Source organism: Podarcis pityusensis (assembly GCF_964106645.2).
Source record: "Podarcis pityusensis genome assembly, chromosome: 10".
Lineage (NCBI taxonomy): Eukaryota > Metazoa > Chordata > Lepidosauria > Squamata > Lacertidae > Podarcis > Podarcis pityusensis.
The window spans coordinates 47447884-47474693 of NC_138035.1; the positions used below are offsets into that span (position 1 = coordinate 47447884).

At 42.6% G+C, this 26810-nt stretch overlaps 1 protein-coding gene across 1 annotated transcript in view; it reads left to right on the plus strand.

The window, feature by feature from the left end:
- WIF1 (WNT inhibitory factor 1) overlaps positions 1 to 26810 on the plus strand; it is a 42100-nt gene that overhangs the window by 4458 nt on the left and 10832 nt on the right. Inside the window, exon 3 of the mRNA XM_081022404.1 lies at positions 23287 to 23395. Within this exon, the coding sequence (XP_080878530.1) occupies positions 23287 to 23395 (109 nt within the window). The remainder of the gene's footprint in view (positions 1 to 23286; positions 23396 to 26810) is intronic.

Consider the following 26810-nt stretch of genomic DNA (forward strand, 5'->3'; position numbering starts at 1 on the left):
TGGGGCACTGGCATCTGTACACCCGGCAAACCTCTACAGATTGTGTAGGAATGCCTGGTATGAACATGCACATGTGCAGTTTGACATCATGACAACATATGGTGAATCTGCATACAAGCCTTAAGGGCACTGGGGAAAATTCTGGGAACAGACACGTATTTTTCAGGTGGAATAAAAAAAGAAGAAATCGTCCAAACAATTAATAAGCACATTGTTTGCAATGGTTGGATCCATGTTAAGTTAGTAACACTTCTGATCTATTGATATTGTCAGGGAACTGACATCGGAGCTAGAGGCGGAGGGAAGGCTCTCAAATGATGCTGGAGAAGGGCCCAGCAGGGAGAGAGGCAGCTCAGCAGAGGGGGAAGCAATTCAGCGCAACACCAGGAATAAAGGGGGGCAGATGGGGGAATCAGCGAGAGGGCTCCCAGACTCTTCACCGGACACCAGCGGGGAGAGCACGGGTCCTCCGCTACCCACGCCCTCCCTGCGCAGAAGACTTCCGCGCAGAGAGAGTAGGAGGAGACTGGGTGTCAAACAACTTTTATGTTGGAAAAGGTTTAAGAAACGCCCACTGATGGATTCTGCTAGCGACTGAGGCAGCCACGAAGTGAAGGGCTGCCCAGACTGAAAGGTTTAACAAGGCAACAAAGCCAGGAGAGGCGGCAACTTACGCACGAGCAACCCATACTCATTACAGATATCAATGGGGGAAGCTAGTTGTGCTTAATGGAAGTCTCATTGATTCCAAGTGCATCTAAAGCATGGCTAACATTGCAGTATAATCTTATGCACATTTACTCAGAGGTAAGCCTCACTGTGTTCAGTAAGACCTGCTCTTTACTAAATGTGTTTAGGGTTGCAACTTGGATCTGGAGCTAACTGAGAATCGGCTCAAAAAGCAGGATGTTATTTAAATGGGATGCACATAAGATTGGCTGATCCTTTTTTTTTTCTTAATGAAGAAAGGCATTTATCTCCTTCCCTTTTAAGCACTCTCATTCTTTTATGATTCCTCTAAAGCAAATGAGCAACCATCTCAGTGAGCTTTCATGCATTCTGATATCACCATCCATTTCAACAGGGTGTGACATAATTCTCATAGTTCTTCTATAACGTTCTGCTCTAAGTTCCCTGCCAAATGTCCATCAAGTTAATTCAATGGATTCACATGTCAGTGGGCTTGGACACACAAGCGCATGAGATGAAGGCTAGCTAGGTTGAGGAACAGCACGTTTATTTTGGGACTGCCTCGATTCATGTTCATTTTTTGTGAGCGTTGAAAAGCACGAGCCATTTCTGGCAATTTCAGATACTTGTTGCAGACATAATTGCTCTCCTGGACACCATCTTGCTTCTCCTTTGCGCTCTAGCCTCCCCATGCCATGCATACTGGGAAGCCATGTCCCTGCCATCTGTGCACATAGCATAAATGTCTGTAGGGAAGATATTTGCATGCACAGCTATGCATGCAAATGCCAGGAGAGGGTCTCTTAGTACACAGAGTGCCAGGAGTGAGGCCAAATGGCCTGCACATCCTACATTGAGGTAGCTCAGTTGGGTAGGACATGGTGCTAATAACACCAAGGTTGCAGGTTTGAATCCCGTATGGAACAGCTACATTTTCCTGCATTGCAAGATGTTGGAGCTGATGATCCTCTGGTCCCTTCCGACTCTACAATTCTGTAACTGGCAGCAGCTCTCCAGGGTGGCAGACAGGAGTCCTTGCCAGTCTGTCTCAAGAAGCTGGGAATTGAATTCTACATGCCAAGCAGATGTTCTCACCACTGCACTAAAGCTGCTCCCCTAACCTCTGAATGAGACTTCTGTCTAGGATCATTGCTATCACACTTCTAAGTTTCCCACGAATGAGTATTTTTCTGCTTCATTTCCACAATCTGGTGAGGACCCTTAGAAGTCTGTTGAGAAGGAGCCCTACTTTGTGCTCTTTCTTTATTTCACAACATTTAGTAAAGGTAAAGGGACCCCTGACCATTAGGTCCAGTCATGACCGACTCTGGGGTTGCGGCACTCATCTCGCTTTATTGGCCGAGGGAGCCGGCGTACAGTTTCCGGGTCATGTGGCCAGCATGACTAAGCCGCTTCTGGTGAACCAGAGCAGCACACGGAAACACCGTTTACCTTCCTGCTGGAGCAGTATCTATTTATCTACTTGCACTTTGATGTGCTTTCGAACTGCTAAGTTGGCAGGAGCTGGGACCGAGCAACGGGAGCTCACCCCGTCGCGGGGATTCGAACTGCCAACCTTCTGATCAGCAAGTCCTAGGCTCTGTGATTTAACCCACAGCGCCACCTGCATCCCATTTACATGCCACTTAATTGTAATAAAACCTCCAAGCGGTTTGCAGAAATGTTTATGGGTTATCACTTGGGTCTCCCATGCCAACCCGATGCTCTCATGATTATAATTTCAGGAGCAGTGCAAAACATTTTCTGTTTTCCCAAGCTCTTAAATGAGAGCAGTTTAATCTCCCTTGCTATAATTTGTTGTGTTAGTTTGTAGGTTTTATTTTCTATTTTTATAAATAATTTTAAGTATATTTATATTATTTCAAAAATGCAGAAAATTTACAGGATCTCAGAGTGTAAGCAGTAGAAACAGAAAAATATACTCACATACATGAATACAGTAACTCTTTAAAAGTGAGAGTTTGGTAATGAAAAATAGAAAATGTTGGGCACAGAGATCATGTGAGACTGATCAGATTGATGCTAGCATAGAGAAATATGAGAAATAGTTGTGTAAAAGGCAAGGTATTCAAAACATAAGAAAGAAAAGACAAAAGGTTGTAAATTGTCCTAAAATTTGTTGTTCCAGTAATTTACAATAAAGACCATTTCTTCAGTCAAATTGTTGTCTTGTGAATTTTATATGTTTCACCTGGCCACGGAGAAGAATGGGGGTTTTGTTAACGAAGCAGTTTCCCAAACTTTCTTTAATTATTCTCTGATACCTTCTAATATTGTCCATAGCTACTAATGGTTAAACAGAACACAAAAGGTGCACCGGCTTGTAAAATTTTGGTTTTTAAATAACACAGAAGAGCCACTTTGAGATTGGGTATAAAATGGTAACCTCTTGTATAATAGATGAAAAAAAATTGTCCAAAAATATGCATGCAATCTGCCTTTGATGCTTGCCATCACCAGCATAAATCTGAGGCTGAGTGATACATTTTGCTTCGTTTACACAGAATGAAGTGCCACTGGTAGATATTTTAAAACAGTTTTCCTCTGGTTTGTCATTATTAATGCTGATGGGACATTACTGAGCAATCAATTCCGTTCTTGTTTTCACATAAAGCTTAGACTCTTTGAGTCTTTCCCCCATTTTTTCGGCAAAGATGTTTGCTTGTGATCCAGTTTTTTTTGTCAGATAGAAAACCAAACATTTTATGGACCAGTCTTTTAGTATTAGGGTTGATAATACAGTTCTTTATCACTGGCTTTTCATGAAGGTGGCTGCATTTAGTTATCAAATGGATGTGCCAAATTTGAAAAACTACCGCTAACCTTCTAGTGGAATAACAAGATCATTGTGATTACATGACCATTGATTATCCACCTGTAGATTGATAAAATCATTTTTTGATGTGAAACTGAAAAAACATCTCATACATTGTGATGAGGTTTTTCTATTCACGTCTTAAATATTACCAAGATAAGCAGTGATAATTCAGGACTTTAGTGCTGTTGACTATAGGCTTACATATTGAACACTGTGGTTTAAACTGTATTAGCTCTGAGAAGTTTCCCCTAAAATGCCATTGTCCTATTTTCCATTTTTATTAAGTTCAATGGCAAATAACATTAAGAGACTGAGTAACATTACAACGTTATTACAATGGAGACTGAATAAAAATGTGTTGTTCGATTAATCATTTTCTGATTCTATCAGACAAGCACTATAAAATACTTTCAATATAATATTACTTGATGTGTTGAGTTGACATAATTAGGGTGCATGAGAAATGAACTTGGGAGGGATAATTTAAAAACAGAGTTACTGTGTCCAGTTCTGGGCACCACTGTTTAAAATAAGGATATGGACAAACTGGAACATGTGCAGAGCAGAATGCCTAAGATTCTAACGGATCTGGAAAAGAAGCCTTATGAGGAATGGTTGAGGGAGTTGGGTATCCTTAGCCTGAAGAAGAGAAGAATGAGATGTGATACCTCAGATGGGTGGGCTATAAATAAATTATTATTATTATTATTATTATTATTCAAGCCATTTTCAAATATCTGAAGGGTGTCACATGGAGGATGGAGCAAGTTTGTTTTCTGCTGGTGCAGAGGGTAGGACCCAAACCAAAGGATTCAAATTTCAAGAAAGGAGATTCTGCCTTAACACGATGGAGAACTTTCTGGCAGTGAGAGCTGCTTGGCAACGGAACAGGCTACATCAGTGGGTTTGTGGACTCCCCTTCATTGCAGGCTTTTAAGCAAAGGTTGGATGGCTATCTCTTAGGGATTCCTTAGCTATGATTCCTGCATTTCAGGCAGTTTCATTAAATAACCCTTGGGCTCCTTTCCAACTCTACAATTCTATGATTAAATAATTCCTAGATTCTGTATCGAAAACCGCATTCCACTCAATCAAAGGTGTGTTTTTTTTGTCACCCGAAATTGCTCATGATGCAAATGGGGTTATTGCGATACAATTTATAAGTCTTTCTGTTTTTAATAAAGCATGCTTGGTCTTAGTCCATATGGTATATTATTCTTTAAGTTTTCCAGTGATAATTGTCCATATTTTAAAGTCCTGGTTGATGAGTGATATTAGATGATAGGCGCAGGGTAATGTGAATTGTTTCTACTATCTACATGTCTGTCTTTGATTTTTAGGTTAAGTAATTCATTTATTCTACTTGTTTTTAACTACTCTTTAAACTTATTGTAAAATTCTGTGGTGAAGCTATCAGGTCCTCATGTTTTGATCTTATTGGTTCTAATTACATCATCTTCTGTAAATGGAGCTTCTAGAATTGTTAATCTGGTACAGTTATACTTCGGTAGCTAGGCTGCAGTGAAAAACCTATTAATTACTGCTTCAGAAGGATTCTGTGATGAGTAAAGAATCACTGAAATTGTGCTATTTCTTGTGCTGTTTTTGATATTGTATATGTGATTCAGGGAACTAGTTTCTACTTTTGCTTCTCCTTTAAGATCACACATGAAAGTTTAGAAGTCTGTTACATGTTCAATTCATCTTTGAGAAGATGCTTTTAGTTTTCTAGTTTCCAACTTTGCTAGTGTTCACATTGGCTCCTTAGTAGCTTGTGCAGAGAGGGGCAACCAAAATCCTAAAGGGTCTGGAAGCCAAGGCTAATGAGGGAGTTGGGTATGTTTAGTCTGAATAAAGGAGACTGAGAGGAGATATGGCAGCCATCCTCAAATATCTAAAGGGCTGTCACATGGAAGATGGAGCAAGCTTGTTTTCTCCTGCTCCAGAGGGTAGGACCCCCAAACCAATGGATTCAAGTTACAAGAAAGGAGATTCTGGCTGAACATCAGGAAGAAATGTCTGACAGTAAAAGCTGTTTAACTCTGGAAAGGACTCCCTCAGAAGGTGGTGGACTCTGTTTTTAAGCAGAGACTGGATGTCTTTACAGTAGTTGAGATTCTTGCATTGAACTAGAACCTCAAGGTACCTTACAAATCTACAATTCTATTATTCTATGACTCTATATACTGTTTGATCCTACTTATGAAGGTATACAAGTTCAATCATCTGTTTCACTGGCTGCAATTCTTGCTTATTCTTAGAATTCTGAAGCGTTCTGAATGATAGTTTTTCTCATGTATGATTTTGCTTATTGCAGATAATTGGCCGAGTTACTTCAGGGATGGTGTTTATTTCAAAGAGTTCCATTAAACGTGGTTAGAAATATGATCCGAAGTTCTCATTGTAGAGACAGATAATAATACCTCCTCCAGGCTTTTCTCTTAGTCACTGGGCCCTGGTATGTGCGGTGTTCCTGTTGGGTGGGTATAGAGAAAGCAGAGCTGGACAGGTGAGTCCCCAAAGGAGAGATCCCGGCCCAGGGGGTGCTCCTGTGGTCAGGTAGTGAGGCCTGTAGGACTACATTTGGCCTCCAGGCCTGAGGTTCCCCATCTCTTAATCAAATGAACATCTGGGATAGATATGTACCGGTATACGGGATGAATAGAACACCTCTCTCTTCTTGACTATATATTTGAGGTACCGATCTGACTGCCCAGCCACAAACGTCACTCAAGTGCCATGACTCAAGCTTGAACTGTCTTGTGCTTAGCCATACTGGGAGGAAAAGAACGGACCCTGTCTCCTGCAGGCGTCTGTTCCTACCAGCCTGGGGAGCTCCCTGTCCCTGGGTCAAGAGCATGAGGCTCTGTTTGCTGCAAAGCCTCTCTCACTTTTTCATCCAAGGAAGATAATCAGTAGCATGCGGTGAAATCTCTTGTAGGGAAACAATTAGGGCCAGAGGCGAATGTGGGGGGCCAACGGCACATATATGGGCATAGTGCTGCCCTCCCTAAACTAGGTTTTGGGGAGGAGGCACCAGGTCTCTGGCAGGATGCAGGAGCCCTTCTGCCAGCTTCCCAAAGCAGGGCGGGCTTTGGGAAGGTGACGAGAGAGCTCTTGGACTCAGTTGGAGCATTGCGCCTCCCTGCCTAAGCTGGGCAGAAGCTTCCTGGGTTTTGGGAAGGAGGCGCCAGACTTTATTTTTTATATATATATTTTTTATTAATTTTTCTGTTTTACAATTTAAAGTACTCGTTTTTACATCCTTAAGATGTCAATGACTTCCCTTCTTCTCTTTCCATGGTTCATTTTGCATATCATAAATCCCTGCATATTTTACAAAAACTATACCATCCAGTAATCCATTGTTACATCCATCAAAACTTTTTTACACTGTTGGAATTTATCTTAACGCTGCCAGCCTTCTCAGCTGTACACCGCTATTTCCCATATATTCAATAGACCTTTTCCAACCTTCTCTAAACGTATGTTCTTCTTGTTCTCTTATTCTATATGTTAAGTCTGCAAGCTGCGCATATTCTGTCAACTTAAGTTGCCATTCTTCTTTGGTTGGGGCCTCACTCGCTTTCCATTTTGGGGCTAACAAAACACAGACCGCAGTAGTGGCATACATAAATAAAAAAAAAGAAAGTGCCAGACTTTAATACTTTAATACTCTAATTTACCAGGAATATTTAGGGGACTGGCCTAGTCTCCCTAGCCCACTAACAGTAAACCACTGAAGATAATACAGCACAGTTGAAACATTTGTCAGTTTAGGCGTATTTAAAATTATAGGAGAGATCCAGAATGGACAGATCCTTCCACCCTAAATGAGGACTTTCTATTAATATCTGCTTCTCTGTTGTTTCCATCCATTGGTTCCAGTTCTGCCCTCTGAAGCAACAGAGAATACATCTGTTACATCTTCTTTTTGACAGCCCATCAGATACTTGAAGGCAGCTATCATGCCTGCCACCGATCTTTTCTTACCTAGGCTAAACAAACCCAACTCTTTCAACAAGTGTGTAAAAAATGTCGCCCGACTTGAGTTTCTATGGACGTGTACATTATTTAGATCAGAAATCAGTTTGAGGAGAAGAAAGGAATTTTGACTGCCACGGTTGACCCCTTTTATCCTAGCCTCCCTCACAAAGGTAAAGGGATTGTTTATTATAATGCACTGTTGGCACAAAAGGCTGTTGTTCCCCCTCTCCATTTTTAAAAATTTCATCCAGAGGTGCTGTTAACATTTAAACAAAAGTGTGGCAGTGGGCTTCGGTTCAAATATTTGTTCCAAAGAAAGTGTGAACGAACATAAGCCACCCTCTTCCTTGAGTGGATTTGGCATAGGAGTCCTTCCTTTCTGAAGCCACCCTTTCGTTCATAACATTTCCCTCAATGTTTCATTTTTATTCCTTGCATTTTTCTGCCACCGTTTATCCAACAGCCAACTTCAGCAACAGCACACAGACAGTTATGGCAGGGGCAGTTGTGCCTGAATGGTATGTTCACCGCTTTCCTGTCACCAGACAGGGAGAAAAAAATAAAATCTTTTCTGACTTCCATACTTGAGAGGCAACGTGGAATGTGAACATGCTTATGGACACAATTAAAAAGGGAAGAAAGAAACGAGGGTCTTTGTATCAAAAGCGAAGCTCTGAACCTCTAATATTTAGATTCTGCTTCTGCTGTGGTATTTTGCATCTCGGTGTTGTGGACCTGCCACCGGAGATCAAAGCATCGTGCTGTAGAGATCCCACTTCATTTAGCAAGGCAGGCATGTGCCCGCCATCTGTTGTAGCTGCTGACAGAAAACAGCAGTAAATTTCTCAAACTTTTGCCAGAAAAGCTTTATTGCTCAGCAGAGATGAGTTACTAGGTACCTTGCAAGCTACATCTGGTTCGCACAGTCATTTACATGGCATATCTGTAAACTGCAGAATTACCCTCCTCTTCTTCTCCCCACCCTCTTCTTCACGGTAACATAAACCTTTGGCAAATACTGGCTTCAGTGAGATTTAGGCATTTTTTGGCGGGCACATTTCCCAAACCAGTGGGGGAAAGTGCTGTAAACTGGGCGGTGGGGAGGGTGTAGTTGCTTTTCTTGTTTTGGCAACATTTAGATTTCAAGGCTTGCAGCCACGGGAGTGAATGGTATGAGGGGTAGCCGCACCGGTGCAAGTGAGAGGTGGTGTGGCTGCCACATTGAACACAGCCTCCTGTGCTTTGCATATGCTACAGACGCAATTCCCTCTTTAATACCATTGGCAGACCAAGGTGCATCATTGCATTAGCACATCGTTCTGCCCAGACACTGAGGTCCAACGCCGAGCGCCTTCTGGTGGTTCCCTCACTGCGAGAAGCCAAGTTACAGGGAACCAGGCCGAGGGCCTTCTCGGTAGTGGCGCCCGCCCTGTGGAACACCCTCTACCAGATGTCAAAGAGAAAAATAATTACCAAACTTTTAGAAGACATCTGAAGGCAGCCCTGTTTAGGGAAGCTTTAATTGTATTTTAGTGTTTTGTTGGAAGCTTCCCAGAGTGGCTGGGGAAACCCAGCCAGATGGGCGGGGTATGAATTATTATTATTATAGCACATGCAACTTTCCAAAGTACCAAGAGGCCGTTAGGATACCCTGCTGAGGTGACTTCTTGTGGTACTCATTGTGTGGCACATAGGAGGGCACCTGCTTGCAGCTGCCATGGCAACCATAAGTGACTTCTGTAGAGATGGAGGATCAGTCTACCTCTGGTCTGTGTAAATTTCGAATGTGTTGATTCACAAACCCATTCCAGCTCATTTCTATATTAATCTGTGATGAATTTCAGGCACGAGGAAAATATTTTCTTATTCCAGCAGGCGTTTCATGATAGTGTTTTGGTTTATGTTCAGTTTTAGGGCTTCATTTTCCATATGATTTATTTTTTATGTACCTCACTTAGAAATACTAAATGGAAAATGCTTGCTTTGATTTTTTGTTTTTGTTGTTTTGCAGTTTTTCTCTATGTGATTGTAGGTTCTTTTCCCTTCATTTGTCAAAGTTTTTTGAGAGAAAAAATCCATTTAGTTTTCAAATGATTCCCCCCCCCAGCATATACCCATTTTAAAAATAGTTTGTAATAGCATTTTGTAAAATTGTATTCTGCTGTAGCAGTACTTCCTCTGATAGCAGGTGTGCAAATGTTACAAATCACACAATGGGAAACGAATAGTAGTTGTAGCACAATTGAAGCTTATACTGTAGTTAACATCACACAGCTAGTGCAAAAACTAAATAGAAGCAATATAGTGTGAGTCACATAAGATGGATATTATAATTTGGATACCAGCAATTTATCCTAAACATATTTACATAAGCCCCTCCTGAATTTGCATCCCAAAATGCACTAAGAACTATTATCTTATTGTCAAAAGAGTTCTGAAGACTAGGTACTGAGAGAGTCTAGTTATCATTTCAAAATCCACCCCCTCTGCTATGGGTTTAGTGGGGTAATTTATGGTTTACTACCCAGTAATCCTAACAATTCATCCCCCTGCCCTCTCATAGTCGTGGGCTGTGATAATGGAGTTTGATCTCCTGTACATTTCATCTGCAGAATGTGTACCACATGGATTAAAGTATATACATCAAAAACTCCAAGCTTGAGTCAGACAAGAACCACTGTTTCATCATCTTAAATGAACAGAGAATAAATGTAGTTCTATTTAAAAAACGAAACCCCATCCATGTAGATTTGTCAAGTGGTAGCTTGATACAAGTTTTTAGTTACCGTATTTGAATGTTTACGAGAACCCTAAACTGACTTTTTGTGTTCAAATATTGATAGTCTATAAGAATGATAATAAAGTAGCTTTTATGATGAATGTATCGAAGACAAATGGATAGAACTTTTGCTTTCAATGCCTTTTCTCTATTTCTTGTTCAGAAGGTATGGTCTTTGTTCCATGGGCTTTTTCTGGCCCACTGTCCAATCTTTCATGGCCCACAAACCTGCCCTTTCCCAGATCAGTCAAGCAGTGGGGTGGGGGGTGGGGAAATGGGGCAGGGGGCTTCAGATAAACATCAACTTATTTCTGCAGTCTGACTCCATTTTCAATACTCACAGCTGTTCTCCAATCAAGTGAGCTTGTGGCTGATGGGAGTTGCAATCCCACAACATTCAGAGAGCACCATGTTGGCTGCTCCAGAATATATACTAACTGTGATCTCCGTTCTCCAACTGCCCATTCTTATGCAGCCAAAATGCCAACATTCATGCACAAGGGAATGGAAACACCAGCAGGCTTGGAAAAACACCAAAGTAAGGCATTTCCAGGGAAGCGGGTGGCATTGTGGGTTAAGCCACAAAGCCTAGGGCTTGCCGATCAGAAGGTCAGTAGTTCGAATCCCCACGACAGGGTGAGCTCCCGTTGCTTGGTCCATGCTCCTGCCCACCTAGCAGTTCGAAAGCACACCAGTGCAAGTAGATAAATAGGTACCGCTCCGGCCACATGACCCGGAAGCTGTACGCCGGCTCCCTTGGCCAATAAAGCGAGATGAGCACCGCAATCCCAGAGTCGGTCACTACTGGACCTAATGGTCAGGGGTCCCTTTACCTTTACCTTTATTTATTTTTTTATAAAATATTTATTGAAATTTTCAAAATATTACAAAATAAAAATAGAAAAAACAAAAAAACAAAATAAAAATAGTTAAAAACAACTCAATCTTTCCATTACTTATTTTTCATTGGCTTATTTCCCGGACCTCCTCACGCCTCCCTTTTTTGTATTCCAGTTCGGTTTATTGGTTCAGCAAATCCTTCCCCTCTTTGTTTATCCAAATCTTAAATCTTAAAATATTGTAACGTTAAATTTTTACCTGTTAGTAATCCGTTTTTCATATTCCCATATAGTATTACAGCTAGAAACCACTTACTTTCTATCCAACATCATTCTAACATTCATTAATTTTACAATATTTCTGTAAATAGGCTTTAAATTTCTTCCAATCTTCTTCCACCGACTCTTCTCCCTGGTCTCGGATTCTGCCAGTCATTTCCGCCAGTTCCATATAGTCCATCACCTTCATCTGCCATTCTTCCAAAGTGGGTAGATCTTGTGTCTTCCAATACTTTGCAATGAGTATTCTTGCTGCTGTTGTAGCATACATAAAAAAAGTTCTGTCCTTCTTTGGCACCAATTGGCCGACAATGCCCAGGAGAAAGGCCTCTGGTTTCTTCAAAAAGGTATATTTAAATACCTTTTTCATTTCATTATAGATCATCTCCCAGAAAGCCTTAATCCTTGGGCACGTCCACCAAAGGTGAAAGAATGTACCTTCAGTTTCTTTGCATTTCCAACATTTATTATCGGGCAAATGATAAATTTTTGCAAGCTTGACTGGGGTCATGTACCACCTGTATATCATTTTCATAATATTCTCTTTACCTTTACCTTTAAGGCATCTTCAGAACTGCCCCTCTTTGGTGGAAACCTCAAAATAGTTCAGTGAGGATGCTCAGGGAGCATGGAGTGCTGGCTGAATGTTGGGGGAGACCAGAAAACTGGCAAGGGTGGAGGGAGGGAGGGGAATGGAATGTAGTATCCTAGAATAGGGCAGGTTTTCATCTAGCCATTCATGAAAAGGATTACACTTCAGTGAATATTTACTCACAGGTCCTTTCAGTCTTCTAGTGCTATCAGAAGCTCTTTAAAGTCTCACGAAACGCTGAGGAGCTTGCAATGATTTTGAGTCACCATATCCTCCCCTCAATTTTCTTCCGACTCGCAAGCAGACAGAAACATGCAGTATCCAGACTAGTTGGCATATTTCAAAAGTTCGTTTTTTGGCACGAAATAAATGGTCTTCCTTTTCAAACGCACATTCATTCCTCCATGTCTGGAGTTTTCACCTTGAGAAACAGGCTTTTTCCATCTTTGAGATCATTTGCTGAAACGCAGCTTGTTTCTGGATTTGACTATTATATTTAGCCGGGGGGGGGGGGGGGGAGGCTGGCTTATGGGATTGTTGCCTCGAAGGCAAGGATGGGGAACATGTGGCTCTCCAGATGTTACTCTGCTATAACTGCTCTAATTCCTGACCATTGGGCAATACTGGCTGGCACTGGTGAGAGCTTTAGATCAACAATAATTGGTTGCCTATCTCTGCTCTAAGAGCCATTTCACACAATCATGTTTCTTGAGTGCTGACTACAGCTATCCTAAACAACAAAGAGCCTTGTGACACCTTAAAGTCTTAACACATTTGCTATGACACAAGCTTTTGTGGATTACTGTCCTCTTTATCAGATGTATGAAACATTATCCTGAGTTGCAGGTACTGTATATGCATGCATGGTTAGGGTGTGTCAGAGGAAAATGAAATACTCAGTAGTACAAACAGTGATAAATTAGATGCTTAAAGGTAAAGGGACCCCTGACCGTTAGGTCCAGTTGTGGACGACTTTGGGGTTGCGGCACTCATCTCGCTTTATTGGCCGAGGGAGCTGGCGTACAGTTTCTGGGTCATGTGGCCAGCATGACTAAGCCGCTTCTGGCGAACCAGAGCAGTGCACAGAAATGCCGTTTACCTTCCCGCCGGAGGGGTACCTATTTATCTACTTGCACTTTGACGTGCTTTTGAACTGCTAGGTTGGCAGGAGCAGGGACCAAGCAATGGGAGCTCACCCCGTCGCAGGGATTCGAACCACCGACCTTCTGATCAGCAATCCCTAGGCTCTGTGGTTTAACCCACAGCGCCACCCGTTATTGATGCCATAGACCAGAGACATCCAACTCCCAATAGACTGCGATCTACTCACAGTATAAAAAAACTGGCAGTGATCTACCCATTGTCATTGGATGGACCAAAGTTGTTGAGCATTTTGGGGAAAGGCAAAATTGTTGAGCTTTTTTTAGGAAGCAACAGTTGTCCTCCCCCCTTTTTGGGGGGGAGATCACTGAGGGGCCAAAGATATACCAGGATCTACCAGGAACAGTATATCATGATCTACCTGTTGGACATGCCTGCCGTAGACAGTCTGGCATTGGTAAGACAATTAACACATACAGTATGCTGAAAATCCTTTGCCTCAGTTCTGTCTACAAGTGATAGCATTGTAATTCTGTGTGCATTGTAATTCAGTGGTTTCATTTTGCAGTTCCCTTTTGAAGATTCTTTGTTGTTGTTTTTTAAAGTGATATTTATTGAGAATTTTAAGATTACAAAGAAAAAAGAAGGAAAAAACAAGAGAAAGAGAAAAAGAAAGAAAAAAAGTAGATAAAAGTAACAATTAAACAATACAAATCAGTAATAACCAAAGTCAAAAACAAAAAACAAAACACACAATACATCAAAATCAAAAAACAAAAATAAACAAAAAATTTAAAAACAGATCCAATATTCCCAGATCCTTAACTGTCATTACCTTATTTCATCGACCTCCTCACACCTCCCTTTTTTGTATTCTAGTTGTTAATTATCTCAGCAAATCCTTTCCATCTTTCACAATATTCTGTCATTAAATTACCTTAATCTATCTTAACCTTATCTTACCACAAAAAACCCTAAAACTTAAAACTTAAATCTTATTTATACCAAATTCTCTTAACCATAACATATTCTTACATAATTCTTTTTAACATTTCTGCTAAAGCCAAATAATTTCATTCCAACATTTTTCTAATACTCATTAATTTTATGATACTTTTCTAAATGAATTTTTGAAACTTTCTTCCAATCTTCATCCATCGTCTCTTCTTCCTGGTCTCGGGTTTTGTCAGTCCTTTCTATCCCATCCATCTAGTCCATCAACCTAGTGACCTTATGTCCGAGGCTCTTAAGTCTCTTCCGTGTCCCTTCCACAGGTCTTCTTCATATTTATACCTGTACTTTACTTTGTCTTCTGCTCCTTTCACTCGGGGAGACTCCAGCTTGACAATATTTTTGTCCCTTCTCGACAAGTCAGCCCCTTTTCCATAGTCAACACTGAAATCCATGTGGTATTTAAAGGCATGTTTCAAGGTCCCTCCAAAGTTAAAGGCCCCCACAACTCCAAGCTCCCCCCGGCCCAAAGCCAAACTTGGGTCAAAACATCCCTGCATAGGGGGGTCTATCCAGCCCCCCATCTCCAAGCCAAACTGGACCATCTCTCCAAATCTGACTTTTTCCAGGTTCGTTCGTCGAATCCAACCACTCATATTCCTGCTGGGCCACAGCTCCCTCCATCTCTGCCACCCGAGGTCCAGAAACAACCTCCTCCCTCATCTGATCTGTCAAAACACATTCCTGGATTGATTCCTGAGTGGGTTCTATATAGGTACCCACTGCCTGTCCAAAATTTCCAATCACAACAGTCATCAAATCCATCTTCTCATGTAACTGTTCCAATAAAGCACTTGTCTTGCAAAAGGCAAGCACCGGAGCCTCCGAGTACATTCTTGTTCAAGGTCGAAGTCTGGTCCCACGATCTTAATCTATTGCAGCTGCAAAGCTCCCTAGTTCGGTTTTAATAACAGTTTCACAAGCTCCCTCTAGGGGAAACAATTTCTATTTGTATCCATCTTTCTTTCTTTTTTTTAAAAGCAGATCTAGCAACAAAGTCTTCCTTTTTCAGATATTTTGTCAATATTTTGTTCCTTTTAAATGCGAAGGGGAACAATGGAATCAATATGTTTCTTCTCTTTTAACTATCTGTCAAAAACGTTTGTCCATAGTCAATGAACTTCCCCAGAACGTCTGTCCTGACACCCCGTTCCCAGGTTCAAGACGGTGGAAAATTGCCTTTCTTTACTCTCTCTTCTGCAGGTTTAAACAGTCTAAAAAAAGGTTCCCCCCTCTTCTCCTGCTTCCAAGGGGGGTTCAGTACTTCTAAATGATGAAAATTTGATCCTTTACAGACGACTTTCTAAACTCTAGCTTGCCGTGTCTTTGCTTCAATCTATCTACAAAAGCGGAAGGCAGACTTCCTGTTTAGACCTTCCCCCCACTTCAGTGCCAAATTTAAAAAAAATTCTTAATCCAATTTTCCGTTCTACTCACGGGCAGTTGTTTAAAATCCAATTGTCCACAGGAAAAAGTCAGCGCTCTCTGGCAACAGCAATGCGGCTTCACTCCGTGAAAGAAGCAGTCGATTCAAAGCACCGTGCCACTCACCCCACGTCACTCCGGATCCCCGAAACCTGGTTTCCCCGCGAGTAGGGGGGGGCGCAAAGGTGCCAGCCGAATCCCACATCCACAGGCTTCTCCCGCCTGTGGTTTTTAATGGGTCTCCGCCTCGCCGTGGCGGTTCAGACCCTGTTTTCCACGGAGCGGATTCCTCCCGTTCGGAGGAAATCCGCCATTGCCAGAGGCGCCAACCCGGAAGTCCCCCTTTTGAAGATTCTTTGTTCCAGGATGGCCACTTAAATGTCACTTGCAGAATCTTTGAGAAGGTTGAAATGTCCCCCCACTGGAGAATGAATGTTGTCATTTCTGCTGTCAGATTTGTCCTGTGTAGAATGTAGAAGGACATTGTGGAGTTCCCTCAGTTACTCTTCAGTGGGATTTCGGGACAGGGCCCTGTAAAATGTGGTGGAGAGCTTCTCCTCATCCTCCTGTATGTAGTCGGATGTGTTCCCAGTGATGACAGAGCCTCCTTTGCTGGTCTTTTAAACTATGACAAAAGTATTCTTTCAGAGGCTGTGTGTGGCATCATACTTTGCATGACTGAGAGTATGTGGTAAATGATGCTGATTGATGATTACCTCAGCTTAGTGTGGTGGCTGAAACACTGTCTGTAAAAACTGAACAACAACAACAACAACAACAACAACAACAACAACAACAACTTATTTATACCCCACCCATCTGGCTGGGTTTCCCCAGCCACTCGGGGCGACTTCCTACAAAAGATTAAAAATACATTAGAACATCAGTCATTAAAAACTTCCCTAAATAGGGCTGCATTCAGATGTCTTCTAAATGTCAGATAGTTGTTCATTTCCTTGACATCTGGTGGGAGGGCATTCCACAGGGCGGGTGCCACAACTGAGAAAGCCCCTGCCTGGTTCCCTTTAACTTTGCTTCTCGCAGTGAGGGAACTGCCAGAAGGCCCTCGGAGCTGGACCTCAGTGTCCGGGCTGAACGATGGGGGTGGAGACGCTCCTTAAGGTATACTGGGCCGAGGCCGTTTAGGGCTTTAAAGGTCAGCACCAACACTTTGAATTGTGCTCAGAAACATACTGGGAGCTAATGCAGGTCTTTCAAGACTGGTGTTATATGGTCTCGGTGGCCGCTCCCAGCCACCAGCCTAGCTGCCGCATTCTGGATTAGTTGTAGTTTCCGGGTCAACTTCAAAGGTAGCCCCACGTAGAGCGCATTGCAGTAGTCCAAGCGGGAGATGACTGGAGCACGTACCACTCTGGCGAGACAGTCCGCGGGCAGATAGGGTCTCAGCCTGCATACCAGATGGAGCTGGTAGACAGCTGCCCTGGACACAGCTGTGAGTCCAGCTGCCCTGGACACAGCTGTGAGTCCAAAATGACTCCCAGGCTGCGCACCTGGTCCTTCAGGGGTGCAGTTACCCCATTCTGGACCAGGGAGTCCTCCACACCTGCCCACCTCTTGTCCCCACAAAACAGTATTTCTGTCTTGTCAGGATTCAACCTCATCTGTTAGCCACCATCCTCCAACCGCCTCCAGACACTCACACAGGACCTTCACCGCCTTCAGTGGTTCTGATTTGAAAGAGAGGTAGAGCTGGGTATCACCTGCATACTGATGAACACCTATCTGGAAGGCATCCATTCAGAATTCATGATTGTTGTGTAGTCAGTGCAATCTATGACAGTGTGCAGGGAAGATGGTGGTTGTGTGCTGATGCACTGGTCAGTATCATGAAAGAAATACTCATTGAGTCCTAGACAATGGAGAAAACCCTCTTAAGTTACCACAGAATTGCACCATAGGTGTAGATTAAGTAAGGCAGAAGAGCAGGTCCCCATGAAAGAAAGGCTCTTCTGCCTGTGTGGCTGGACAGATTCACAATATTGCTAGCTGAGTTCAGGGTGTTGTGTGGTGTGTGAAATAGTTATTGCCCATTAGCTTTCAGAGTAATGGAGGTGAGCTGACCAAGCGAGATGCTTATCATTCCTCTTACTAAAATTACAGCAAGAGCAGCTACCACCTCAACTGGCAGTGTGGATTGAATCAGTGCTGTCTAAGACCTTGGCGGCAACTGTAAACAAGAGAAACGAAACAGGGCACAGTCGAGAAAATGTGTCGAAAGAGAAGGAAGAGATGAACAACTTCTCAAAAATAGCTCTTAACCTCTCCACTAGTCTAACATTTGCAGCCTTTTTTGATTTTGGTGCAAGCTTGAAACTAAGTTGCAAAATAGCATACAGCTCTTTGGACCTCAAGATTTGCTACCTTTCTTCAGCCTCCCTCACCTTGTCTCCCTGGTCCATCGTCCTTCATCTCCCTGTTTTCCCTGCTCTTTTCCACCCTAACAAGACTACTTTGGTTCGTGTTTTTGACTCCATTTCCCACGTTGCACTGCTCCATCCCCCACTTCCTCCCACCGCTGAGCTACCTGCCATTGCTTCCTTATTAGATGGATGACCCCCCCCCCCCATGCTGTCTGTCTACCTGTAGGTGGAGGAAAGGGAAAAGGGAGACTCTGTTGAGGCAACAGGATCCTCCATGCATGGGTGCTGTGCTCATGGTGGACCGGATCATGCCCATAATATCTATCGAAATGTCTGTTCACGAAACAAGAGCACCTCTTCAGTGACATAATACATGTCCAATGTTTGGGAGAAAATACCCACATTTTGCTTTTTATTTATCTATTCTAGGTTAGATTTCGACAAGGGTATTTCACATCTTAAAAAAAATGCCTTGCACTTATGGCCTGGATATGTTCAAGGCTGACAGTAGCTGCTGAAGTTTCATCATTTTAAAGAGAGTTTTTAAAAAATGCAGGGGCTGGGAGGTAGATATTTATTATAAAGCAGTGCAAGGCAGCAGGCTGTAGGGCAGCACGTGGAACCAATAAAGGTCCAATTACAAAACCTTTGCTTCTAGCCACACTTTTCACTTATGTAAGTTATTGATTATACTTTCATGAGATCATAATCAAAAGGTTGTTCTTTGGTAATGGTGTGCTAGAGGAGTTTTATCCCAAACTTCAAAGCTGTCTTCTGAGCCTTAAGAACAAAGGCCTCCCTAGTTTGAAGCATGGCCAAAATGACCTTGCATGTTCAATTCGTGCTTCCTACCATTCAAAGGGGTTGGGGCTCCTCTCCATCGGCTGTGAACTCTTCTCTCATCACATCAGGTAAACTTCTGCCTCTGACAGATGAAAATCTTTAAGTATACATTTTTAATTTACAGCGATGCCACTCGGAAACCTGTATATTTACACACGGTTCTAAAGACGTGTTTATTTATTTTGCCCCAAAGGCCCATTCCCTTTAATCTTGCAAATGAAAAGAAAATTGCAGCAGGCTTGACATGATTTGTTTTTCTCCACAGCAGAGAAAAAGTATAAATAAATAGGTGAGAATCCATCTTTTGGGTTTTGCACATCATCTTCTTCAAGTAACATTGCTGGCTTAAGGCTACAATCCTTAAGGCTATATTTGCCTGGGAGTAAGCCCTGTGGTAATAAATGGGATTCACATCTGAGTAGACAGGCATGTGCTTGTTTAGTAATAAACTACTTCCCAGCTGCAATCCCCCAATATGATCTCTCCTGCCTTTCAGAATAAAATCTCTATGTGTATTTTTGTTCTTCAAAATAAAACTGCTATTTGGTACGCTCCCAGAAAAAAAATGTTCTGTGTGCCTATGAGTCTGTCCTTTCCCTCTTTTACTGTTTTATTGGCACACCTAGTCGGAAGAAAATCTGGAATGTGCAAAAGAAGTGATAGTTTAATTGTGTGTGAGAAACCTTCAAACTTTGATGGAGGAGGCAACTCCTTTATTTTTCAAGGGCCATAGCTCCGGGACTGACAATCTGCTTTGCAAGCAGAAGATTCCAGGTCCAAGTCCCGGCAACTCCAGGTAGGACTTGGGGAAATCCTGTTGAGAAACCCTCCAGAGATGCCACCAGTCAGTGCAGACGCTGCTTTGCTGATGGTCTAACTCATTATAAGGCAGCTTCCGATGTTCCTCTATCTTAAGAATTGTGTAGAATGAAAACTCTGTGAGGCAGCCTTCAATACTACTGTGATATCAGCAGGCATGGCACTAATTCCCAACAACATCTCAAACCTGCTTGTAGACATCCGTAGACACACTCCCAATTGGCCTGAAAGGAACAACAAGTGGCTGTGGGTATATCCAGAAAACAGCATCTCCTGATTTGCAGTACGGGCCTCTCAGGTGGAAAGAATCTACTGGCCATAGTCTGGAGCAGGAAGATCCTTGCACCATTCCTCTTACAGCTGGGTAACAATAGCCACAAGCGTGGAATAAAGCAATTGCTGAGCTAACCCCCTAGCCCAAGCTACAGAGGTGGGCAAACTTTTTTGCTGTTGAGGGCTGCATTCCCTTAGGACTACTAGGACTACAGAGACCTGGGCTCAGATCCCACTCAGCCTTGAAACTCATCATCCTTTTTCCCCTAGCTCTCAGTGTAACCTACCTCACAGGGTTGTCGTACAGAAAAGCTTGGCAACTTAGGATGAGTCCCACGGCTCTCCCTTAAGAATGACTCAGCCTGGATCTTCGCCTATTTTATATTGGGATTCCCAGCTACCTTCCAAAATGCGACAGCAGAATTACACAGTGGAAAGCAGCGCTAAGATGGAGAGGCGAGCAGAGAGCTGCTGGTTTGACTCACCAATTGTTGTTTTCAAACGATGAAGAACACATTGTTTTAATCACAAAGCCCATTATAACCTGGGTTTTGATATAATTAAAACATCAAAGCTGAAACAATGAGAAACAGACAGTACGGCCGTAGCTCTGATGCCATGGCTTCATAGGGATCGACAGGAAACAAAACAATTATTTTTCTTCTGAGCAGACTATTTTGTTTTTAAAACAAGTGTTCATAAACAAAGTTGTACAGACCATTTGGATAGTTTGCTTATTCCACATTGCATGGAAAAACTGCATGCCTTTTATTAAAACCTACCCTGAAATTTAGCTGTAGTTTTCACCTCTTATCTCCTGTTTTGCTACCTTCCTATTCTGCACTGTATTTCTCTCAAATGTCCTTTACTGAGTGGAGCATTCTGCCTCCATTAGGCAAATTTTCACTTGCTTACCAAGTACCAAAAAGTTTAAGGGCTTCAGTGCTACACAGAGGGGCAAAAGAGTAGATCTTTTGAGTGAGGGACAATTGACAGATTTTATTTTTCTATTTCCCTTTTCCACTTCAACGTGTGCCAATTTTTCTGTATAGTTTTTTAAATCCCTCTGCAGTTTGCTTGCCAACTATTCACCAGATATTGAATATCTGGTATTTCAATAAATGATGATTATACTTAGAGCAGACCTATTGAAATCGGTGGACTTCAGCCATTCTGAGCATGACTTAGTGGAACATCACCCAGTATTTAATATCTGATGGTTGAAATTCAACAGTACTTAATAGGTGGCATGTAACGCTGTGGGTTAAACCACAGAGCCTAGGACTTGCCAATCAGAAGGTCGGCAGTTTGAATCCCCACGATGGGGTGAGCTCCCGTTGCTCAGTCCCTGCTCCTGCCAACCTAGCAGTTCGAAAGCACATCAAAGTGCAAGTAGATAAATAGGTACCGCACCGGCGGGAAGGTAAACGGCGTTTCCGTGCGCTGCTCTGGTTCGCCAGAAGTGGCTTAGTCATGCTGGCCACGTGACCCGGAAGCTGTACGCACCCTTGGCCAATAAAGCGAGATGAGTGCTGCAACCCCAGAGTTGGCCATGACTGGACCTACTGGTCAGGGGGTCCCTTTACTTTTACCTAGTGACATTTTCACTGCAATCCACCCACCAGCCAGGAAGCAGAGGGGCTTAAGAGACTGAGGGTCCACCATTGTGTCTGTAGACTCATGCCAGCTGGGGCAGAAGGCAGGGATGGGTAAATCAGTTGGGAGCTATGCAGCAGGGCCAAAATTGGGTCCAAAGCCATCCAATGATGCCAGTGGGGCCAGCTTAGAATCCAGCAGACCTCAAGCAGACTCAACCTTCCCAACCCCCAGAATGTCCTGTTTAGATGTGTATTGCCAGCAGCAGGGACCCCATTAGCAGCATTTCTTCCCACCTAACATTTGGTGGAATAGGAGCTCTGGGGCAGCGTAGCTTCATGGGTAGAAGCCTGCAGGGCTGCACAGAGGGACACCTTTACCAGAGTGCCACACCAAACAATGAGCTTTCCCTGCTTCCCCCTCATTTCTGAACTCCTGCGTTAACATTTGCCCTTGTTTTCTTTCTCGACCACCTGGTTCCTAGAAATATGCTATAGGGACACAAGTGGCGCTGTGGTCTAAACCACTGAGCCTCTTGGGCTTGCCAATCAGAAGGTCAGCGGTTCGAATCCCCATGACAGGGTGAGTTCCCATTGCTCAGTCCCAGCTCCTGCCAACCTAGCAGTTCGAAAGCATACCAGTACGAGTAGATAAATAGATACCACTGTGGTGGGAAGGTAAACAATGTTTCCGTGCACTTTGGTTTCCATCACGGTGTTCTGTTGCACCAGAAGCGGTTTAGTCATGCTGGCCACATGAGCCAGAAAGCTATCTGTGGGCAAACGCTGGCTCCCTCGGCCTGAAAGCGAGATGAGCGCCGCAACCCCATAGTCGCCTTTGACTGGAGTTAACCGTCGAGGGGTCCTCTACTTTTACCTTTACCTTAGAAATATACTTTGCCCCTTCTGTGCCCCACCCCGTTTTATTCTGGTGCTGCTACTGCCCAGCACAAGGGATTTGGATTGCAGCCTCTGACAGTTGTCAGCTTATCAGATTTCTTATTTGATCCCTACCAAAATAACAACAATGAAGGGTGAATGAAAAAAAATCTTTTTTTGAGGAAGGAAATGTCTCGTTAAAATTTCGAAGTACTTTATTCAATATATGAATGGCAATATGACATTCTGGGGATGGGTATGGGGAGGTCTGAGTCTGCCTGGGATCTGCTGGATTCTGAGGTGGCCCACTGGCATCATTGGATGGCTTGGGACCCGATTTGGGCCCTGTTGCACAGCTCCTGAATGATTTACCTGTCCCTGCCTTCTGCCCCGGCTGGCATGGGGCTACAGATGCAGTGGTGGACCCCTCAGTCTCTTAAGACCCTTCAAGTATCTGTTTCAGATCTACCAAAAACAACAACAACTGAGGATTGATATCTCCACTGACATTACAAGTTCACTTAACCAACATGACTAACTTAGGTTTGTTGATTTCAAAGGGTCTAGTCTGGGAAGGACTTGGCTGAATATAATTTGTGATGAACAAAGTAGTTTCCTTCGCATAAGTGTTCTTCTGTTCCTTTGTACTCTTACTTTAAATGGTGTGATTTTTTTTTAAAAAAAACAATACAGTAGAAATGCAAAAAAATAAATAAATTACAATATCTGTAAATAGCCAAAAATCCAATCCAATGTTCAATCTCCAGTTCTATTACTCATGTTCAATCTCCAATTCTATTACTCAGAGGTAAGTCTTCCTATGTTCATTGGAGCTTACTCGCTGATACATACGATTGCAAGCATTAGTTGTATTGTTCGCCTTAGACGAACATGAAGAACAAATAGCCCGATGTGATAAAAATTAACCTCTCTTATACATTCATTTTCTTGCAGGCTGAATACTTTTATGAATTCCTGTCCTTGCGCTCATTGGATAAAGGCATAATGGCTGACCCAACTGTGAACATCCCTCTGCTTGGAACAGTACCTCACCAGGCATCAGGTTTGTGGATCTGTATGCATTTATGAGTTCAAAGATGGGGGAGTTGCAAGGAAATACCATATTTACTTAAATCTAATGCACCATCAAATCTAACGCGCACCCTAATTTGGCCAAAAAAGGTGTGCATTACATTCGAGTAAATATGGTAATTTTACGGTTCATAATGAATAAAAAATAATATTATAGTACAAACTGATCTGTAAGGGGAAAGGTTTGCCATAATGCTGAATATTTATTCTGTATAAATAATATGTGATCAAGAGAATGTAACTTCGCCTATGAAATAGCTAATGAATAGCATCTTTTATGTATTTTCTCTGTACAAGCTAACCTTGTTAGTATTGCTAATGGGTGCAGTCTAGCAAAAGCCAGCCCAAAGTGCAAAGCATAAAATATATGTATGTTAAATGTGACTCCTACTCTCAATGCTTACAAAGGCGTTACTATTATAAGATTTCGGCATCTCCGAAGCAGTAGCCAAATAACAGTTGGTGGTTCCAGTCAGCGGACATGAACGATGACGGGAGCAAAATGGTTTTCAAGGTGGTTTCTATCCACTTTACTGATGTACCAGACTGAAAAGGGTGTGTGTGTGTTTCAAAATTAGAGATTAAGTATTTAATTGCCAGGTGGCAAAGACCTCAAACTATAAAAAGGCAGTAACGAGTAAACTTTGGCAACCAATAAGGTTCTTCATGGGCCCGGGGGGGGGGGGGGGGGAGGGGAGAGAAGTGCTCAAGGGAAAAGTTTAGTTTTCTTACTGTATAGTATTTTTGTAAGAAAAACAAATGGACACACTGACTACAGCAGGCAGAGCAAGTGAATGAAGGGAAATACACACGAACAGACATAATTTTATTTGCCTGCCATCTTTCCCCAGTTCAAACCAGTGCCAGATATACGTATAAGCTAAACAAGCTATAGCTTAGGGCCCCATTCTCTTGGGCCCCCCCCCAAAAAAATTAAAGAAAAAAACCTGGATGTACATTTCCAAAATATAAGATAAAAAACCTACATACAGCAACAGTATTTTGTGTTGTGTAGGCTCCTATTTGTTATGTGCAAATGGCTTTAGATACCTATTAGGTCCATAAATTACCATATAGCATATATTCAACACAAAAAGCAGCGACAATTTGTTGTTGACAAAGGACAGCAGGACATATAAAGGGCCCCATCACCTTCAGTAGCTTAAACTAAAACCAACCCTGGTTCAACCCATGCTCAAGGCGGCTTAGAACATGAATAAAATATGTAACTACAACAAAACGAAAGGAGTCATAAACAATGAATAAAACATTTTTTTAAAATTACACAACCAAATTGAACAATTTCCACATAATTCACAACAAGATCTAAAATGAAATACAAAGATACAACAGCAATACTAGTGAGGCACATAACCTGCAGACTGCACTAGTGCAATACTGGCTATGCTTCTGCAAAGTTGCCATGCGCAGAGGCTACAATGCGTCTTGTAGTGAGGCCAAAAGTGTATCTGCAATGGAGACAACCCACATCTCGAATCTCATATGTTGCAGCTGCTACATAGAATTGTTGCCCCCTCAGGAGGAATCTGGCAGATTCCCACTTGGTGGCCACCCCGCAAGGGCTGATTCACACATACATGTTTATCGCTTAAAACATGCATCACTCCATGATTTATATCGCTTAATGGCTCTCAGCTGAATATGGGAACTGTCTCCAGTTGCAAATCTTTGTGTCTGGGATTCTGGGAAAGGTCTGTGTCTGGTGTCGGATCTGCCAGAACCCTTTCCCAACGTGCAAGCCATTAACTTGGCGTTGCAACCATTGCCTGCATCCATACAGTGCTGGTTTGTTTGTGTAGACTGCACGCTTTCCCCAAAATTGCAAGTTATCGAGAGAGATACATATGGGAAAGGTCGTTTGCCATTGCTGCATCTGCCCCCGCAAGCTTGTTTGTGTCAGATGATCTGATAGCTTGGTAACTGCAAAAGCTCTTGAACTTTTGCTGTCAAAGTTATCTCATGTTCCACATCTGAAAGGGATGAAAGAAGGAGCGAGCGAGCTTCAGGCCTGCAGAGCAGCAAAATCACGGAGCTGTGAAACACGATTTCCCATGCAAATCGGGCAAGACTTGTGGAAGGATCAGGTTTTGTGCGTTCTGAAGTTGCTTCAGCAACTGACCATTTTGGAATGCTGAAGCCCAGTGCTCAGTCTCAGCTCTCTTCCTCATCCAGTCTTGGAAAGGGGTTCCTTGTTCCTCTCCTTTTGGGAGGTCTGAATGGAATGAAAGTAGGCTCGCTATAATTGTAGTTCTGGTGACTTGAGTTCCAAGACTGCTTTGGAGATGTAGACTTTGTTTCCATATGGCGAACATGTGCAGACATACAAATATACTTACAGGCTGCACTGAATAATAAGCGCCCGCTAAGTTAATACATATGGTTTGCAGTAGTATTATTCAGTAAGCTGAGTTTGAAATGTGTGTGTGTGCATCAACATGACACATTAGTAATTCAGGTCTCAGTGGAGCCGGTTATTCTGAAACACTGCAGCTCAGCAAATAACGTTTTCTGTGGCCTGTGAGTGGGAAAGAAACACCCAAGAATTTGACAGCTATGACCACTTTACCTCATGGCTCCTTTGAGCCAAATAAAAGTATGACATGGAACTGATACAAAATGGCATCTATAATGAAGAACGGTTTATGTTTCGTATGATGATGCTATTGTGTCTGTTTGCGATTAGTATTTGTTTGCAGAAACAGTGAGCTAATCACCCCCCCCAAAATAGATTGGTGTTTACTAGCAGAATATCTTTATTAGCAGAGTATTTTGCAGTAAAATCCTCAAAATGTGCTGTAAGGAGGGAGGGGAACCTAATAGGTGCAGTTCCAAAAAGCATCAATGAGAAGCTGGTCATAAAGAAAGCAGATAAATGTCACTATTAATCTCAAGCAGCGTTCAAATGAAACAACCACAAAACAGCATTCCAAGGCTTTGGGGTTACCAGGCTTTTCTCCTCATTAAAATACTCCAGATTTACTGCCTTCCATTGGCTCTTTGTAGTTAAAAGAAAGTTTGCATTAAAGGCAGCCATCCCCATCTATTTGTTGCATTTAGAACACTTAACACCTTTGGTTTAAACCGGTATCTTATATAGTTTTTCTCTCCAATTCCTTGGGGAAATGACAGAACTATCGCTTAACGTAGCCATTTTTTTGCTAAAAGATATGAGTACAAATAGAAACATTTAGACTTCACTGGTGCTTCTTCTCTGTTAACATTGTGGAAGTTCCCTCACTGCGAGAAGTGAGGTTGCAGGGAACCAGGCAGAGGGCCTTCTTGGTAGTGGCACCCGCCATGTGGAATTCTCTCCCATCAGATGTCAAGGAAATAAACAACTATCTGACTTTTAGTAGACATCTGAA